The sequence below is a fragment of the Daucus carota genome, chromosome 8 (assembly GCF_001625215.2).
Source record: "Daucus carota subsp. sativus chromosome 8, DH1 v3.0, whole genome shotgun sequence".
NCBI lineage: Eukaryota > Viridiplantae > Streptophyta > Magnoliopsida > Apiales > Apiaceae > Daucus > Daucus carota.
This window is the reverse complement of record NC_030388.2, coordinates 13,225,298-13,245,933: the sequence shown is the minus strand read 5'-3', so window position 1 is coordinate 13,245,933 and position 20,636 is coordinate 13,225,298. Positions and strand designations below refer to the sequence as shown.

Here is a 20,636-nt window from a genome sequence, read left to right as displayed (position 1 = left end):
TATTCTCATACCCCTCATTCTCATATCCTTCATTCGCATTCCCATTCACGATCCAAATGCCCACTAAGTAGTTTTTGAATGCACTCCAACAAAGTGGAGCTTTTGAATCACAACAACAACTTGGAAGGACTCACTTATGACGATTCGCTCGACATGAATATCATGGATGATCTCTTGCAAATCCTGCACCTAACTAACAACAATCTTGAAATCCACCATCTTGTAATCAAGAAAGCATCCAACAATCCACTTCTTGGCTCCATCTTATTCTAATTTATACTTATGTTCAAGAGATTCCTATAAGTTCTTAATGCTGGTTTCGAGCAATGCACATTATATAACATGCCAACCAATCCATGGAGCACATAATTTCAACATATGTAGTCATAATATTTTCAAGCATCAAAATCATACATTGTATGCACATAACTCATATTTTTGACAACAAGTGTCTCCTCTTTCAAGTATCGAGACAAATTAAATATGGTCCATAGAACAACATCTTTTGTTATCACTATTTGAAGTTCGTGCCATCAAACTTCTCAGGTTTCTTCAAATGTGGAACAGGCACTAAAGGCACAATAGGTGTAACAAGCATTACAGGCATGTGTACAATCGAAGGAGTTTGTACAAGAGTTGCCTATGTCGTTGTTGGTTGTCCAACCGACATGATCCAGATGCAATCGATCCAAACAACAAAGTACGTGAACTTTGCAACAGTTACATTCCCCATAGATACATGTCCTGTAGGCACACGCATAACTATTGGCTAACTCCCATCTGATACAACCAGAGTGTTGGGGTTTGTCGGTCCCCCATCTGGTATGATCGATACATTAGAGTTAGCCACAATGTTGCTTACATTATTTATGTTAATCTACATAAGTCTGTTACTTCAACCAAAACACACAAACAGGATCGAGTTAGTCACATATATATAAACAGAAATATATGCTTTAGGATTTTTAGACATTTTGTGAAAAAAAAGAAGCAATTAAATAAAAGTCGTGCTTGTGTATGTATACGTAATAACCCGAATAAATTAGAGGAGACATAAAATAAAAGAGATGAACAAATCCGAGTCCAGTGCAAAATCATCTCCATAAAGTGTATTCACCACCTTCACCGTATGTGTAAAACGAATGCTTTCTAGGATAAATAGATTACGATGTCGTTGCAGAAGAACGACACCACCAACAAGTTAGAAACTGGGCAAAACAAATTTCACCAGAAAAAAAAAAGATAGAGCAGAAGGGAGATGGCAAGGTATTTGTGAGATTATTAACACTAACGACCAATATGAATATATATATAGGTATAAAGAGACTTGCGTGCTACACTTTTCATGATTAAATATCATTAATTATGAAATCGTTGTAAAACTTGCAAGCCACTCTATTTCATAAATAATCTGAAACAGAATCAGATTAATTCATATAAACATATACATCATAACAATTAATCTAAAACAAAATCAAATTAATTTATGTCATAATCTTATCTCACGCATCTCTTAATCATAATGTTTAAAATATAACTTGTCAAATGTGGTAGTTGTACTCACATTTTCCAACATAATCTTCACAATTTCATTAGTTAACTACTTAAATGAGGACCGTGCTTTTAAATGTGTCCAAATTAATGTGAGCGCCATTAAATAATACAAGCGGTGAATTGCAACATCAGAAATTAGGGTTAAAAGTCAATAATCAAGGTGACGTATGATCTTGCCATTCTTCTCTCCTCTCCTCTGATATTCTTCAGTGAAACCGTCGAATCAATCATGAGGCTCCCAACAAATAAATAGATGACACCGCCAACTTCAAACTCCAATGAAGAGGGTTTTGAAGATTTCATCAGAATCTGCCAATCAAATAAACATTAGCCCTAGCACCGTCTCGATATCATCAGATCTAAAGGTATACTCATCGCGGTTTGTTGATGACGATTTTATGGACTTAATTTTTGGATTCGGTAAGTTATTTTCTCTCAATATTATATGCAACCAAGATGCCCCCGTCTCTGTGAAAAGGTACGTTTTTTTCTCGATTATCTCGTTGTGATAAAAGATAAATGTTTGTTGTGTGTTTTATTACTTGATTTGTTTATTTTGTATATAATATGATCTACTTGATACAAATCAGTTTATAATTCTTTGTATAGATTTTTTAGGTGATCGAAATCATGGATTTGTCCTGGGTTTGTAATTTTTGCTTGGATTACTTAGTAGATCAGGTCGAGGTATTTTCTAACATGTTTTTCTTCGTCGGATTTGTTTTGGTCGGCCGAAATATTATTTTGAATTCAGATCCATCATAGATTTCGATACGTGTTCTTGATGTTCTTGATTGTGTGGGTATATTAAGTGTATGTTTTGATCTTCTAAATTAAAAAATTTAGCATGTTAACATGTTTTCAGGTGCATGTTCTGTATTTATTTTTATCTATGTCTTTGTTTTTATATAATTTATATGTATGTATATTAATATGCAATATTTCTAAATTGGAAGGATTCTTATTTGGCATGTTCAGAAATTAGATCTTGCTAAATTACCGTTTATTTTGATTTTTATATCTAATGTGCTAATATTATGGGTAATTGTGATGTTTCAAATCTCTTGCATGATGAATATTCCTTATGAATATTTAGTTCCATTTATGACGGTTATTATTGATGACATTATTGTGACTTTAATGGCATTCGGTTCCTGATTGGGTGTCATTTTTATGGCTTGTATTATCATTTTTTATGGTTATTATATATGATATTTTTAGTTATGTTTTAATGTCTATTATTTTATTCCTCGATTAAAAAATTAAATTTTATGTGTCTAACCAAGGGATTTTCCTTTGGTTAGAATTTTTTTTAGATTAATTATTATATCTTCATTATTTCAGTTCCTCTCTATTTTAATAGATACACTCCTTTCATTGTTGCTTTTTATTAGATTCATTATTTCTTATATATTTATTTGATTTTTAAATATTAATAAACATATATATGATTTTTTTTGTATTGATTTATGTCTTGTTTTTCTGTTTCTCTTTTCAAGATCGGAGCAAAGGAATCTAAGGATGTTTCTAGAAGATGAGGTTCATCTCTTCAATCACTAAAGTCTTATTTTCTAAATTTCTGGGGACATTTTACATGATCTTCAGTTAGAAAATAAACGGGTTAAATATCAAAGTGGTCACTAAAGTGGAGGTCATATATCAGTTTGCTCATTAATCCTAACGGGATCTCGTTTCAGTCATTAAAGTCATAATAAATATCAATCAAGTACCTCCAAATTACAGTTCAAGCAGTAAAAATATTATTTATGGAGTTTGACACATTACTTTTGAATACTACCACAACCAATTATAAATTTATGACTGCTAGTATTTATGACAATATATTTAGATTGTATCAATCTTATTTACAATTTATTTTTAATTAAAACAAAGAAAATATTAGCATAATAAAAAATAAATAGTAAATAAACTTTATAAAATCTAAATATATTGTCATATATACTAGAAGTCATAACATTTTACTTGGTCGTGGTAGTATTCAAAAATAATGTGTCAAACTCTATAAATAATTTTTTTACTCCTTGAACTGAAATTTGGAGGTACTTATTGATATTTAATGTGACTCTAATGATTGAAATGAGACCCCGTTAAGATTAGTATGCAAAGTGATATATGACCTCCACTTCAATGACCAATTTGATATTTAACCCGAAAATAAACTTTCTTATATGAAAAAATTCCTTTGATGCAGCTATTGTATTCGATACAATTCTACGTGTATATAGACCCTGACAAAAAAAAATACAAGCGGTGAATTGAAAATATATACATGTTCATCAGTTTAATCTTCACAAATCCATTAGTCAATAAGTGTTTAAAAATGTATGCAAACATTTATTCTTGAGTTAATAACAATTTCATTTCTGCATGCAATTTTGACATGTTCAACATTCAAATAAAGTTGTCTAATAAAATTTCATTAAATAAATAATGTTGAAATCACTAAATTATATTAATTTAGCGAGATTATTAATTAATCGAGTTTGAATATGTATTATTACTAACATGTTGGAGCACAATTTGTTTAATTCATATATTAATTAACCATGAGTTACTAGTTAATTAATTATTAATTAATCAAGAGTTTACTTGTATATAACAAACGATGTCTACAACATAGCTATTTAAATTCTTGAAATTAGATAAGTCTACCAGAGGTCATTGTGTGAGAGAGAAATATATTTTTTGAATAAAAAGATTATAAGTTTTTCTGCTCACTTCATGAAATTTATATATATTATTTATGTATAAAATTAAAAATATCATTTTATAGATTGATATTTTATACTGAAATTTTTTAGAAGAATATTATTACCTCCCCTCGATACACGTCGAGACGGGGACTTATTTTAGAAAGGGAAAATAGATTTTTTTGTCACCGAATTTATTATGTTTTTAGAAACTTGCCACTCAACTAAATTTTTTTTCCTTTTAGTCACTGATGTTAGGTTTGGATTTGTTTTTAGTCACTAACTTAGGTTCGGATATAATTATTAGCATTGTGATAATTTTTTGTAGCATCATTAATACATAGTGATATTATATAATTTTTTGATAATATGATGTATGTTTATATCTTTGTATGTAGCAATAATAACATAAAATGAGGTGATATAAATTAAAATCAGGAAAAATCGTAATTAGAATTTTAGAAATTCATTAAATCATCAGTATGAAATCAATGACTTCAAATAATTTATGCTCTCCATGATAAAATAAAGTCTAATTGAGTGATATGATGCATCATCTTTCACTATTAAAGTTTCAATCACCTAGTTCAGCCTAAGATCTCTCTTAAATTTATCCTCGTAATTTTTAATAACTTTATCTTATTATGATTTTCAAGATAAAGATAAATAAATAGAGAGAAAAACTTAATCTTCGATGATTTATGAGATTTTCTTTTTGCGTATAAAAATTCAAACACTAAATTTTTATTCGAAAGAAAGAATAAAATAATTTATGAGAGTACACTTTTAGAAACCGTAAAATATGTGTTTAACTCTTATCACCGAAGATAAACGATCTTGGGTACATACAAGTACTATACATAAAGATAGACATATATCAAATCATCAAAATATTACAAGTTATCACTATTTTTTAATAATACTACAAAGAATTAATATAATGGTAATAATTAAATCCGAACCTAACTTTAGTGGCAAAAAAAATTCCGAACCTAACATCAGTGACTAAAAGGTAAAAAAAATTAGTTTAGTGGCAAGTTTCTAAAAGCATAATAAGTTCGGTGACAAAAAAATCTATTTTCCCTTTTAGAAAATAATCATACATGTATTTTTTTTATAAGCCTGAGGATATTTATTAGTATCTGGGGATAGGTTTTACCACTGAACTATACAGGGGCGGATCTAGAAATATGTAGAAGTGCCCGTATAAAATTTAAAAATATAAAATTGTATTTCAAAAATTTGTTTAATGACCCCAAAATTTAAATCTAAATCCGCCACTGATTATACATTATATTGAACTAGGTAGCATATGGGATTATAAATCGTGTTTTTTCTACTCCGTAATATCCACGGAAAATGGAAGACCGGTAGTGGCAGCCGACTCCACCGAGTCAAGTCTATATAACGTACATGTTACTGCAACTTAGTTTTAGGCGATGCCAAAACATTTATAATACCTATTGCCAAGTCAAATTATACCAGCACAATTGTCAGTTATCAAACTCTTGCCTCCAATTTTCAAAACCCACTTGAATACTTGATGCCTCGCCTATAAAAACCCTTCATCGCCAACCTTATTTTCCATCATCCTCTGCTACAAACAACAAAATGAAAACATCTTTCGCTACCAAATTCATTTTCCTAATCTTCATCGCCGCTCCGCTAGTTTCTGCCCAGAACTGCAACTGTGCTGCAGGCCTCTGCTGCAGCAAGTACGGTTACTGTGGCACTACCTCTGATTATTGCGGCGAGGGATGCCAAGCTGGTCCCTGCACTAATTCTGCACCAAGTGGAGGTGGTAATGCTGTTTCGGTTGCTGATATTGTCACCGACGATTTCTTTAATGGAATCATTAGTCAAGCCACAGGAGATTGCGACGGAAAAAACTTTTATACCAGATCAGCATTTCTTGAGGCACTTCAATCCTACTCCTCGTTCGGAACTTCTGGTTCTGCTGATGATTCTAAGCGCGAGATTGCAGCTTTTTTTGCCCATGCTACCCATGAGACCGGATGTATAAATTCTTTCCTTTACACTTCATATTTTTGAGTAATTAAAGTTTCAACTTTTTTTTTTGACAATTTAGACTTATATGCCTTACAAATGAATATCTATTCTACTATTTCTCGAGGTGAGCTAGAGTTGAATCCGGGTGTCCCAGGACAACAAAGGATAAACTCACCACTTGAGCTATCCAATTGTGCTTCTTAATTTCAACTTTTAATTTAATGATGATTCGTTGCTTATCAAAAATGTTCTAACACAACTAAATTTGACGCAGACTTCTGCCATAAAGAAGAGACAAATGGTCGCGACCACAATTACTGCCAATCAACGGCAGAGTACCCTTGCAACCCAAATGTGAACTACTTTGGCCGCGGCCCTCTTCAGCTAACATGGAACTATAACTACATTGATGCCGGAAACAGTAATGATTTTGATGGGCTAAACAATCCGGACATCGTGGCTTCAGATGCAGTGGTGTCCTTCAAGACGGCCTTGTGGTACTGGAAGGTCAAAGTTCAGTCTGTTACTAGCCAAGGTTTCGGGGCAACCATCCGTGCCATCAACAGCATTGAGTGCAACGGTGGAAGCCCGGATGCTGTCAACTCGCGTGTCAGTCTTTACAATTCATATTGCAGTAAATTTGGTGTAGCACCTGGTGATAATCAGGGATGCTAGAACATCATAGTTCTACTATATTTCAATTTCATTTATGCCATAATAAGTCCTCCCAGAGAGAAGAAATTGCACTATCAATAAACACATCAAATCCTTACTTTTACAACTAATACACATGATAAACAAGAAGGTGTCCAGGTAATTCCTTTTCGTCACAGTCAAAATCGAAATTTGCAGGAGAAGGTTTGTTGATTACAAATTTTTAGTTGGTAAAATTACAGAATTATATGTGAGAAATGGTCGCTAAAATACAAGCCCCGGTTTTCGCCCTTCCATCTGAATTTGAAAATCGACTTTTTCCAATCATGAATAAAGTGTTCAAGTGACTTTTTCGGCTCGGTTTCCGGCTAAAACCGGAACCGCAACCATATATTATCGGTTTTTAAAATCGAAAACTGCAACCGCCAGTTCGGATTCGGATTCGGTTTCGGTTTAAAAAGTCCGGTTCGGTTATAATCGGCTCGGTTTCGGTTATAAAACCGACAACTATAAATTGAGAAATAATACGAAGACAATTTTAAACGCGTAATCCAGAAAAAATAATTATTTAACGTATTCAGAACTTCACTGAAATGAAGCAGAAAATTTAAGTATACTGTAATTTGGAACAGCAGTAACCAGGGGCAGTAAGCTAGTAACAGCAATAGTTCAAGTTTCAACCACAAAGCTTTCATGCATTTCATATGTAAAGTAAATTTCAAACTTGGAATCAATGTAACAGTTTCACTTTTATTCTCTGCTTACTTACTGAAAGGAAGGAATGCTGCATGCTAATCAATTTTAAGAAATGCAGGGCTAAAAAAGAGTAGACTACCAATAGTCCATAATTTATATGTTCTTATCTATTATATATATAAGATTTATTATTTAATTATTATTTTAATAATCGGTTCGGTTCGGTTTATATCGGTTCGGTGACGAGGTATAACCGGAACCCAACCATTTAAATCGGTTCGGTTTTTAATTTTTCGGTTCGGTTTCGGATCGGTTATATTCGGATCGGTTTTCTCCGATTTTTCCCGGTTTCGGTTCAGTTTCGGTTTCAAATCGGTTTTTTGCTCAGCCCTACTTAGGGCGATGTCGGATGTAATCCACCCTTTCCCATATGGGAATGTTAGGAACTAGGGGTGACAAAATAAAACATGACCCGAAATCCGACACGAACTCGACTCGTAAAAATACGAATTAGGGTCAATAATTTTTTACCCGAAAAACTTGGGTCGGGTTCGGGTTGACTCAGTGTACCTGAAACCGACCCAAAATATTTATATATAGAATATATTATATTAATTATATATTTATATTACAAAATTAAATATATTTATGATATATTTATATATTATTATAAATATTTTTATTCACATATAATCTCATTAAATTATTATTTATATTTTTTTAATATATTAAAATAAATATAATTAGTAAAATTAAAATAATTATTTTTTAATAAATTTTGAGTTAGAACGGATCATTTTCGGGTTGATCGGGTACTGAACGGTCGGGTTCGGGTTGAAATTTTCAACCCATTTCAAATTCGGGTCGGGTTCGGGTTGACTCAAAAAATGAAACGGGTAAGACAACCCGACACATAACTCGATTTATCACCCTAAATGCCACCCCTATTGATAGGAACAAGCTGACATGGGCTAATTTTAGGATCAGTCAATAATTCAAATACTCCCCATGTTTTGTTTTAAAGGATGTTTCAAGAGCTTCTGTTTTTTTTTTTAAAATTCAAGTGATGGCGCGTCATAACTAAGGTTGATTCTATTTGGGTCCAGTGGATATACTCCTATGAACTCAAGCATAAGAACTTCTGGACTACTCCTATGAACTCAAGCATAAGAACTTCTGGACTGCTTCTCTTCCTAGAAAATGTGCTTGGGGCTGGAAGAAAATTCTATCTCTCCGCACTCTTGCTCTCCAAAAAATTACATATAAGGGTTGGAGGCACTCGAATTTCTCGCTTTGGCATGATCCGTGGTGCAACAAGAAACCTTTATTTGAGCAGTTCGATAGTGGTCTAAAATCTCCGCTTGTATCTTCAACTCTTGACCTTGTGAATTTTATCATGAGAATGGCCAGTGGAATATTGGCACTAGTAACTACTCTTCTGCTAGAAGGCTCCGAGAGCGGCATCCAAAGGTTTCTATCTCTGTCATTTATAATGACATTGCTACGAATAAATCCCCCCCCCCTCTGGAATGCTTTCTCCGTCCCTAAGTTTGCGGTTATGGCGTGGCTTATTCTCCAACAAAGACTTTTGACTAAAGACCGCATGCTTCGCTTGGCACGAGTACTGATCCTGTTTGTGTTTTATGCGCGAATGCGGCTGAGTTTCACCCTCATATTTTTAGTGATTGTCCTTATTCCAATACTGTCCTCTCTGCTTGTCCTATTCAAGTGTGCACTAGATGGAGTGACTTCATTAATGGCCGAATTTTTCTCAATGATTGTCCGCGGTTTGAAAAATGCATTGCTTATTTATTCATCACAGCTGTGTTCTTTGCTATATGGAAAGAGAGAAATAATTGAATATTCAACAATGCTGCTCTTATTTCTCAAATTCGAAGTAAAGTTAGAGAAAAGCTTTACACACCTGTAAAGAATTTAGAAGACATCCCCAAGCTGATCCTAATACTATTCTGCTCTTGTGTTAAGTCATAGTTTGATTTATAGTGAATTACTCATCTGTAATCTTAATTAGTGGAAGCTCTGTTTTATTTACCTTTGGTCCTTGTTAATTTCTTATCACGGCGTATGACCTAGTATCTTTTTCTTTTTATAAAATTTTAATTTAGCAATTTTTTTTTACCACAACTACCCTTATTTATTTTTTTATTATCACATGTTCATACAACTAGAATAACTTAAACGTTGCCGATACAAAGAATTATCAAGTAACCAAGAAAGAAAGAAAACCCTCACTTCTCTTCTAGCCATCGTCGGAGTTCCATCGATTTTCACTGATGAAAAACTCCGAATCAATTAATTTCTCTTGATTTATTCTTATTTTCTCAATAATATTCCTCAACGGATCTGTACTTGGATATTAGATCTACTCGTTTTGCAAGATTTTGATCTGGTGATGAATCAATTGGGATGAGTCAATGACGAGTTAGCGACTGCGATTCAGTTTTAGCCATTTCTGGTATCTACATATATTTATATTCGGTAAGGTAAGGATCGTGTGAATTGACCCCACGATAATGGTATGAGTTCAAAATCTTTATTCTTATTGTTTTTTAATGTATTTGTCTTATGTCTTCTGTTATCGGTTATTTTTTCGTAATTGAATTTTGTGTCTCGTTTATTACTAGATTTATAGACTTTATATCGTAAATTGTGTTTTGGACATGTATCTTTAGTTTGAATTTTTGTGTTTCTTTTGAGGGAGTGCCATGATTGATGGCTTCATGATCGTATATTGCGATTTTGGTTGTCGTTATTTTAATGACTGTGTCATTTTAGATGATTTTGTTTTGGTGCCTAGCATAATCTTTTATGCTTGTTTCTTTCTTTCTTCCTCTTTTTTTCCTCTCCACCTTACTTTCTTCCTTTCCGCGGATTTTTGTCCTTCATCTGGGTTTTTTTCTCAGTCTTTAAAGTTTTATTGGCTAAACTTCCGGGGCCATCTCTGCATGACATTCGGTTAGTCGATAGACTTTATTGATTGAAAGCTCTCCTTTCTTAGTTCCGCAGATTTTGTTTTCTTTCGAGTGTTTTTTTTCAGGCATCATAAATTTTTATCTAATTTTTGTGGGGTTTTTGACATGCTCTTTGGTTAGATGAAAGTTTTTATGTATGAAAAAAGCTCTTCCGATTCTTTCGGTATTGTATTTCGGTACAATTCACTGACGTGAAAGTCTTATGACAAAAAAAAAAAAGAGAATAACTTAAACGTTCTCCCTTATAATGATAAATCTCATCTTATTTTTATATCGCCTTTGTTTCTTCTTTTTTAAGATCATTTTTTGTGTACACATCATTTCTTCTCTAAAACATCATTGTTCTACAAAAATATTTATTATTTACAGCTTTATAGTGAAAGAATATATTCTAATGATAAGTATAAGATCGTCAAAAGTGAAGATGCAATCGATATTCAAATACAAGTAAAGAAAATCTGACAGACAATTTTTTTTACAAATATGACAACTAAAAAAAGAAGGAGGAAATATTAATTTATTACAATTATTAGTTAATCGAGATTCAATATGTACTATCACTAATATTCTCTAAGCACAAACTTTTTTATTCAAATATTAATTGATCATGATTTACTAGTTAATTAATTATTAATTAATCGAGATGTCTACAATAAAACTATTAAATTCTTAAGATTAGATAAATATATCATTTCAGAGGTTATTATTTAAAAAAGAGTTGTATTTTTTCAATAGAAAATTTATAAGTAATTTTGTCCTATTCATGAAGTATATAAAATATATATAATATAGGGGTAGGATCCTGAGAGAACCCAAATAATCGAGAGAACCAGAAAACTCCTTCATCCACCGTTGATTACAAATCTTAATTTAATACTATTCAAAAATAATATCTTTATAATATCAATCAAATCTAGTGAGACTCAAGGTATTTCTATAGCATCAAAAACAAGAAATAAATCACAATTTATTACCATATTTATTCAGATTCTTATTTAATGCTTTCATATTTTCCATATCTTTGATTTAATGCTTCTATATCTTCTTTATTTTTTTTCAATTGAAATATGGAAGTTATATATATTGCTCTATATTTTTCATATTCTTCTCTTAAATGAAATATGGAAAAATACTTATTGGAATCTTAGTAAAATATCCATTGGTAAAATATTTCCATTACTTACTATTTCTAGATTCCGTAAAAGATTTAAAATATTAGGAGACTTTGTAAAAAAAATTTGGAGATATTTTGTAATATATTTTCATTATTTATTATTTTACTAAGATTCTTTTAAGTTTTTTATCCGTATTTATTGAGATTCATATTTAATGCTTACATATCTTTCGTATCATTGATTTAATGCTTCTATATCTTCTGTATTTTTTCTCAATTGAAATATGAAAATTATATATAATGCTCCATATTTTTCATATTCTTCTTTTAATTAAAATATGAAAAAACACTTAACGGAATCTTAGTAAAATATCTTCATTACTATTTCCAAATTTCGTACAACATTTAAAATATTAGAAGATTTTGTAAAACAATATTCGGAGATGTTTTGTAAAATCTTTACATTATTTATTCTTTTACAAAGATTCTTATAAGCATTTTATCCATAATAAAATATATTTCATTAGGTGTTTCATTTAGCTAGTTATATATAATATATTATGTATATCTATATATAATATGATTTTTTATGTGTTTTTTAAATTAAATTTTAATTTAATAAAATTAGATTTAATGATACATTACTTACGATTCAACTAATTGATGTATTAAATTTACTATATACGATTCTACTAATTGATGCACTATATACTTATTCTTTAATAACAATATTAAAATTATAATAAAGGTTCCATTAACAATACAGGAATCAATATCATTTTTTTAATTATGTGATTAAATGTATTTTAAAAGGTACATTAAGATTCTACTAAAAAAATTATTAGATGAGTCGTTATTTGATCATATATATTATATAATTTTGTTATGTGATCTTTTCAAAATTTTATTTAAATTAAAATCATTTAGAGATACATTAATGAAGATTCTACTTATTGATGTATTAAAGTTTTTATATTGATAATCAAGATTTATGATATATTTTTATTGTGGATTAGATTCTAATAAATTAAGATTCTAAAAATTTTATTGATATTCTACTAAGCGTCACATTGATAGTATTGAGATTCTATTAAGTGTTTCACTGATAACTCTACTATTTTAATATTAATTATTTTTTAAGATTTTAATTTATAAATATATTTTTAAAAATGTTAATGATAATGAAGATTCTACTATTCTAAGTGACATGTTACTGAAGATTCTACAAATTGATGCATTAAAATTTCTATATAATGAAAATTTTTTAATATAATTTATGTGTATCAAAGATTTTTTGATAATTTTATTGATATTGTAATAAAGGTTCTATTAACAATATAAAATTTAATATAAGTTTTTTATTATATGATTAAGTTTATAATAAATACTTTAAGATTCTACTAAAAATGTTATTAAGTGTTTTGTTAATCGATCATATATAATATATATATGAGAAATGTGTATTAACTTACGTTTTTATTGATATATTGAGTTGTGAGAAATGCCAAAAATAGAATATATGTTAGAAATATAAGATTTGGATTCCGGATTCTGTAATAATCTATAAATGGTATTATTTGATTGGCAGATAAAAAGATGCAAGATGCCATATTTAAAAGATTTCGTAATAATAACATTTTTGTTGTGTTCCAAAATGCCCTTGATCAATAGATTTTTTAATATATTCTAATTGAAATAATAAAAGGCAGTATATAAATGTTATCCAAAAATCAATGGCTCTAATGAGAGTTCTCTCGATTCTCTTGATAGTGAGGTTCTCCCTCAAACCTTACTCATATATATATATATATATATATATATATATATATATATATATATATATATATATATATATATATATATATATAACTAAATATATACCTTCTGCGAAATTGAGATTGATATTTTATACTGAGATTTCCTAGAAGAATATTATTATCTCCCTTCAATACACGATTGCGACCGAGACTTTTTATGATTTAACAAAATAATCTCACAGGTATATTATATTGGACTAGAGTATATAGGATTAGAAATTGTGCTTTTCTACTCCGTAATATCGACGGAATATGGTAGACCGGTAGGGGCAGGTCCAGTCCACCGAGTCAAAGTCTACGCGGCTGTAACTCAAAAGAAATTATTTATTATTTAAAGTAGAAAAGTTGAAAAAATATGATTTATTATTTAAAATAAAAAATGGATACAAATGATAAGTGAACTTGACGTATAAATCATTTCAAAAATTCGGGTAATTTCAGTGTTTGGTAATTTAGATTTATAAATTAAAAAAAAAATCAAATTATCAAAATGATAGAAATTTTATTAATAAATAAAATTTATTACATATCAAAAATTTAAAAACTTCACAATAAAATGCAAATCACTAAAAATGTCCCAAAATGATTAGTGCTTCCAGCTTCTGATTTTAAAAATTCAAAATAAGCACTTCTGTTTTTTTTACCAAACATTACATTTGTTCTACCTAGATTTTACAGGCGTCAGGACATGACGGGAAGTGCACTGACACGACGGACGACTGCGGAACCATTCAACTTGTCTTCTAACTACTCCTGAAAAATAGGATATAAGGTTGGTAACAACCTTATCACTTTCCTATACTTATGCAACCCACCTTCCTATAAAATAGCCCACGGTTTAAGCTCAAAATCAGCTATAAATACCACAAGAAGATGAGATAAACACAAGTCATCTACATCTACTCAAGCATACTTATCATCTACACACCTTCACAACTCCACTTTTCTTATGTATAAACCTAAAGCCCAGGCCCTAAAACCACATTATATATATTATACTTATCTCTTACATATCGGACAACTACAATACACCCACCATAGCTTCTTCATCTTCTATTAACTGAGCTCTACATCTTCATCTCCTTCAAGTCTTCCTGCCGACGGGTACGCACTGCTGCCGACGGGAACATCTTCTGATGACGACGACTACAGTTTTTATGCTTGTATCTTGTATTTTTCTTGCTTGTAAGCTCATACTTAAACATTATAGTGGAAATTTGGCTGGTACATTTCCACCCGCGGTTTTTACCCTTTTACAAGGGGTTTTCCGCGTCACCAAAATTGCTTGTGTTCTTGTCTCTTATTTTCTTTTCGATACTTGTCCATTCGATCTTATAAATATTCATACATAAAAACACTTACTCCATTGTCATAGAAATGAAATAGGCTTGGCTTTTAACCCTGCAAATTTTGGTAACATTAGAAACAGTTTAAAGTGTTAAAGGAAGTCCAGAACTATTTATTTTAAGTTAAGCCAAACACTCTTATGTGTGTATGACGTACATGTTACCGCGACTTGAGTTTCAGCGATGCTAAAACATTTATAATAGGAATATCCGGAGCAACTCCAACAAACTCTCTATGCAAGCTCTTTATCTGTAAATTGAAGAAGTTGAAGAAAAACATACCTCCAACAGATTCCTAAGAGCATCTCCAATACGCGTTTTAAACCAGCTCTTAACCCCAAATTTAAAGAGCAAGTCAAAAATTAGAGCTCTTTAAAAATTTAAGAGCCTACTCTCTCTGCTTTCTTTTAAAGAGCATCTAGTAGCTCTTAACTCAATATAATATTAATTTCTTTCCAATTTTCTCTCTATTCAAGTTACCTTTTTCCTCTCATTTATATAAAATAAATATAAAATGTGAATTAAGAGTTAAGTATAAAATGTAGGATTGGAGTTCTCATGTTTTCCATTATATTAACTTACTAAGAGCCACATTTTATATTATTGGCGTTGGAGATGCTCTGAGATTCTTAGGAGCTTCATAACTCTCCTCAATAGTGAGGAGTCTATCTATCTTCCTCATTAATCCCTCCGTCTTAATTTACATGTCCCACTCGCTTTTCAAGAAGTCAAATTGACCAATTTTGAATGTTTATTAAAAAACATTTATGTATTATATTACAAAATAAGAAACTACATTTTAAAAAGAATAAATGTACTTTCCAACAATATTTTTTTTCTTCTTTCAATTATATAATATATATTAAGGGATAAGTTCTATGGAGACCACGTTTTCATTGGAGACTTGGAGACCACTTATGTACTGCAACTAAAATACTCCATAAAAACATTGCAAAATATATTATTTTTCGAATCATGTTCTACAAAGATTATTATTTTATTGACAATCTTGCAAATTTTATACATTTGACAAATAAAACACTAAAAAACATATTATTTTACAAAACCATGTTTAGTGTGCAGAACATTTGTTGATCTTGCAATACATACATGTTCTTCTTGTTTAGCATAAATAATTTTCAACATTTTCGATGAAATAGTCATATTTATCGAATGTAATTCGCAAAACAATAAATTTGATAATGTTTTAATTGCAGAATATAAGTGGTCTTCAAGGTCTCCAATGAAAACGTGGTCTCCATAGAACTTTTCTCTATATATTAATTAGAAAAATATATAGTCAATTTAATTAGTTAAAAATCAAAAAAGATATTTATTTTGAGACGGAGGAAGTATCAATATACTATAGCTTTTCTCACATTTTACTGGCCTTTACCTCCTGGTACTATCCTTGGAAATTGGTACTGAATAATTAATGTGCAAGTGCTGATCGGATTAGTACTCACAGAAGTATATTAAAAACATAAAGTCCGAATCTGACGAGGGTTTTTGGAGTGTAAAAATGATTTTGTATCTTAAAAAACTAAGATCTAATTTAATAATATTATTTATGAGAAGAATGGTAAATAGTTGATGAAGTTGCTCTTACCTAGTCAAATTATACTAGCACAATATTAAAACTCTTGCCTCCAATTTCCAAAACCCACTTAATGCCTTGGGCCTTGGCCTATAAAACCCTCCATGCACAACCTTATTATCCATCATCCTCTACTACAAACAACAAAATGAAAACCTTTTTCATTTTCCTAACCGCTATCTTCATTGCCGCCTCACTAGTTTCTGCCCAGAACTGCAACTGTGCTGCAGGCCTCTGCTGCAGCAAGTACGGTTACTGCGGCACTACCTCCGATTATTGTGGCGAGGGATGCCAAGCTGGTCCCTGCACTAATTCTGCACCAAGTGGGGGTGGTAGTAATGGTGTTTCCGTTGCTGATATTGTCTCTGACGATTTCTTTAATGGAATCATTAGTCAAGCCACAGGAGATTGCGACGGGAAGAACTTTTATACCAGATCAGCGTTTCTTAATGCACTTCAATCCTACTCCTCGTTTGGAACTGCTGGTTCTGCTGATGATTCTAAGCGCGAGATTGCAGCTTTTTTTGCCCATGCTACCCATGAGACCGGATGTATAAATTCTATCCTTTACACTTAAATTTTTTGGCAACTAAATCTATAATTCTTAGTTTTAACCTTTTTTTTGATAATTTAGACTTATATGTCTTACAAATGAGTATCTGTTCTAATACTTCTCGAGTTGAGCCAGAATCGAACCCGGGTATCCGGGGACAATAGAGGTTAAACCCACCATTTGGGCTATCCAATCGTGCTCCTTAGTTTCAACTTTTAATTTAATGTTTCGTTGCTTATCGAAAATGTTCTGACATAATTACTAAATTTGAGCGCAGATTTCTGCCATAAAGAAGAGACAGATGGTCGCGACCACAATTACTGCCAATCAACGGCAGAGTACCCTTGCAACCCAAATGTGTACTACTTTGGCCGCGGCCCTCTTCAGCTAACATGGAACTATAACTACATTGATGCTGGAAAGAGTAATGACTTCGATGGGCTAAACAATCCAGACATCGTGGCTTCAGATGCAGTGTTGTCCTTCAAGACGGCCTTGTGGTACTGGAAGGTCAACGTTCAGTCTGTTACTACCCAAGGTTTCGGGGCAACTATCCGTGCCATCAACAGCATTGAGTGCGACGGTAAAAGACCGGCTGCTGTCAACTCGCGTGTTAGTCTTTACAACTCATATTGTAGTAAATTTGGTGTAGCACCTGGTGATAATCAGCGATGCTAGAACATCATAGTTCTGCTAAATTTCTATTTCAATTATGCCATAATAAGTCCTCCCAGAGAGAAGAAATTGTACTATCAATAAACACATAAACTTCACTAGTATATATGCATAATCACTCTCTGTGTTAATTTGATACACATAAGTGAAATATCACGTAACAATTTTAATTATATCAATGATAAACACTTTTAGAAAAGGGTCGAGGCTTTGACAAAACATATGTCAGGGACCTGTTAAATAGCCTACAACTTTTTGGCCGTTAGATGAATATCCAGCGACCAGGATTATAACAAATTTTAATACATACAGCGCTTTTTAACCGCTGTATGAGGTTACATAATGTAACTCCGCACAATGGTTAAAAAGCGTCGTAAGGTCTCGTACAACGTATTTTAAACGCTGAACGTAGATCATAACCCAGGCAATCTAGGCCGCTAGATACTGGATATTCATTTGACCAAAAAGCTGTAGGTTATGTAACTGGTCCTGACATACCCGAACCCTTTAGAAAATCCTTACTTTTTTTTACAGGTAATACACATTATAAAACAACAAGGTGTCCAGGTGGTTCCTTTTCGTCACAGTCAAAATCGAAATTTGCAGGAAAGGATTTGTTCGATTACAGATTTTTAGTTGGTATAATTACAGAATTATAGGTGAGAAATGGTCCCTAGAATACAAACCCCGATTTTCGCCCTTCCATCTGAGTTTGAAAATCGACTTTTTCCGATCATGCATGGAGTGTTCAAAGGACAACTGGTTAAAGATCTTTGATGTCAGATGTAATCCACCCTTTCCCAGATATGGGAATGTTAGGAACAAGCTGAGAGCATCTCCAACCATCTAAAACCCTTGTCTAAAAGGTGAGTTGGCTTACTTAAATTAAGAAAATTTAGCCAACAGCTCCAAAAATTCAACTCCAACCATGCTCACCTGTTGTCTATAAATTTAGCCAACCTCCTATGGATGGCTAAATTTGTCGAACCTCTACAGGTCTGTAAGAAAATCTGTAGGAAGATTGTACATAATTTATTACCATATTGAACTGATATATTCTATTTTAACAATTTAAAATATTAATAACATACTATTTTTAAATTATAGCCAACCAATATAGCCATTACCATTGAAGCAAAATGTTTTACAGGTTCAGCAAATTTTACATAATATCTTACAGGTCTAATTTAGCCAACGATTATAGCCAACGCCGTTGGAGATGCTCTGACACGGGCTAATTTTGGTATCGGCTAATAACTTCAACATGAAAAAAGAACACAACCTATTTGAAGATCGAACAACACTTCCACCCCGAATGCTTGAATGTCTCAAGAACAAGCTTGAATATACTTGACGATCTTGAGAGATTCTTCCTAAAACTAGATGGAAAAAAAAAACCTAGAGAACTAACTAGAGGAAAATTTGGAGAAGTTTGCAACCGGAGGTGTGCGGTTCAAAGATTTCACCCTTTAATCTTTTATAGGCAAGGAAAAGGTGAAAATAGCTGGATAATTTCAAGAAAGACATGCATATAAGGTATGGATACAAAAAGTGATAAAATAATTGATCAAGCTCAGAGTAAGGATGAGTAAATAGCTACAGTAAGAAATATGTTAGGTGTGAGTATTAAAATTACCGAAATATTCTGTGAAAAGATATTTTCGTGAGAAATTAGATCCGTCTAGAGAACCGGGGCAAGGATCCTTGAGAAGAGCCGAGGAAGCTTCACGCTCCCTCAAACAGCCTCGGGTGTCAAGGAACACCAAGATGATGCCAAGCTGCCTTGAGAGCCAAGGAATGGCAGGGTGACGTTAAGAGTGCCTCGGACGCCAAGGAACGTCATGGTGAAGCCAAGAGTGCCTCCAACGCTAAAGAACATCAAAGATCCTCGGAGAAGTCAAAGGTTTTTTGAGCTCCCGAGAAGAGCTAAGGGTATTAATTAATATCCGAAATTTCTAAAATCAAAGAGTTTAGAGCAAAATCACCTGAATAGGAATTTACCAAAGAATTCAGTTTATAAAAGTAAATTCTGGTTTCCAAAGCAAAATTTGATCAAAAAGAAATTGGTTCTTGAAGTTAAGACTTTTATTGAATAATCAAGCGCATGATGTAAAAAAGAAAGCTTTCCAAATTTTATGGTGAAATCAAAAACCTATAATCGTTTTTGTCCTAGCACCAAGCAAATGCCCAAACAATGACTCAAGCCTGAACAAGGAACTCGAATGCCCGAGCAAACGTCTGAAAATGCAAACATATTCAGGCTTTAAAGAGGCCACATATTGTTATGCAAAATTATTATAATATAAACATAAAAATATAGCAAAATATGTTCCACGTAAATCAATTTTGTTATGACTTGCTAAAGTTATCATTTTATAAAAATATGCAACATAAATATAGGTCCATAACAATATGTTATGTTAGGCATCGTTAGCAAGTCATAACAAAACTGATTCACATACTATAGACATGTATATATTTACAAACTGAAGTTTATGGGGGACCTCTTTGTTTTGAGTAAAGAGGCAACATATTGTTATGCAAAATTATCAGATCTTTAAAAAATCTGACATAGTTGATGATTTCTTGAATCATTACTATGATAGTCTGGGTTTTCGAGGATATCAAGTTACTTTACATGTTTTTATTATACGAGTTCTTGGACCACAGGATTACAAGTATTTGTTGCCCTAACTTTAGCCTTCTTTTTTTTTGTAATATTCTCTTTGTAGCCTATTCATGCTTGGAAAAAGGCAATTAATGATCAGTGGAGAATTTTGGAGAGAAACTTATCAGATGAGTTCTTACACTATCTCTTGGATCACGTGAATGTTTTTGATTGTCTAATAAAAATGTAATAAGTAATATTAAGAAAAGCTTCTTTTTTTTTCACTTTGAGCCGGACATTCGTGCAAT

The 20,636-nt window shown here is 31.8% G+C and overlaps 2 protein-coding genes across 2 annotated transcripts; both read left to right on the top strand.

Annotated features, from left to right (window-relative positions):
• Window positions 1-5,780: 5,780 nt before the first annotated feature.
• On the top strand, window positions 5,781-7,060 carry LOC108197496 (endochitinase EP3-like). The gene is made up of 2 exons (XM_017365132.2): window positions 5,781-6,282; window positions 6,550-7,060. Exons 1-2 carry the CDS (start codon window positions 5,877-5,879, stop codon window positions 6,948-6,950), a joined length of 807 nt encoding a protein of 268 aa, XP_017220621.1. The 5' UTR covers window positions 5,781-5,876; the 3' UTR covers window positions 6,951-7,060.
• Window positions 7,061-16,598: 9,538 nt separating this feature from the next.
• Window positions 16,599-17,854, top strand: LOC108198823 (endochitinase EP3-like). The gene is made up of 2 exons (XM_017366600.2): window positions 16,599-17,043; window positions 17,323-17,854. The coding sequence occupies exons 1-2, from the start codon at window positions 16,641-16,643 to the stop codon at window positions 17,721-17,723; spliced, it is 804 nt and encodes a 267-aa protein (XP_017222089.1). The 5' UTR covers window positions 16,599-16,640; the 3' UTR covers window positions 17,724-17,854.
• Window positions 17,855-20,636: the final 2,782 nt, after the last annotated feature.

Excerpts from the sequence above, each read along its gene's own strand:
- LOC108197496 (XM_017365132.2), top strand. The coding sequence starts at position 5,877 with ATGAAAACATCTTTCGCTACCAAATTCATTTTCCTAATCTTCATCGCC. Across the intron at positions 6,283-6,549 it reads TGCTACCCATGAGACCGGAT|ACTTCTGCCATAAAGAAGAG; the intron begins GTATAAATTCTT and ends AATTTGACGCAG.
- LOC108198823 (XM_017366600.2), top strand. The coding sequence starts at position 16,641 with ATGAAAACCTTTTTCATTTTCCTAACCGCTATCTTCATTGCCGCCTCA. Across the intron at positions 17,044-17,322 it reads TGCTACCCATGAGACCGGAT|ATTTCTGCCATAAAGAAGAG; the intron begins GTATAAATTCTA and ends ATTTGAGCGCAG.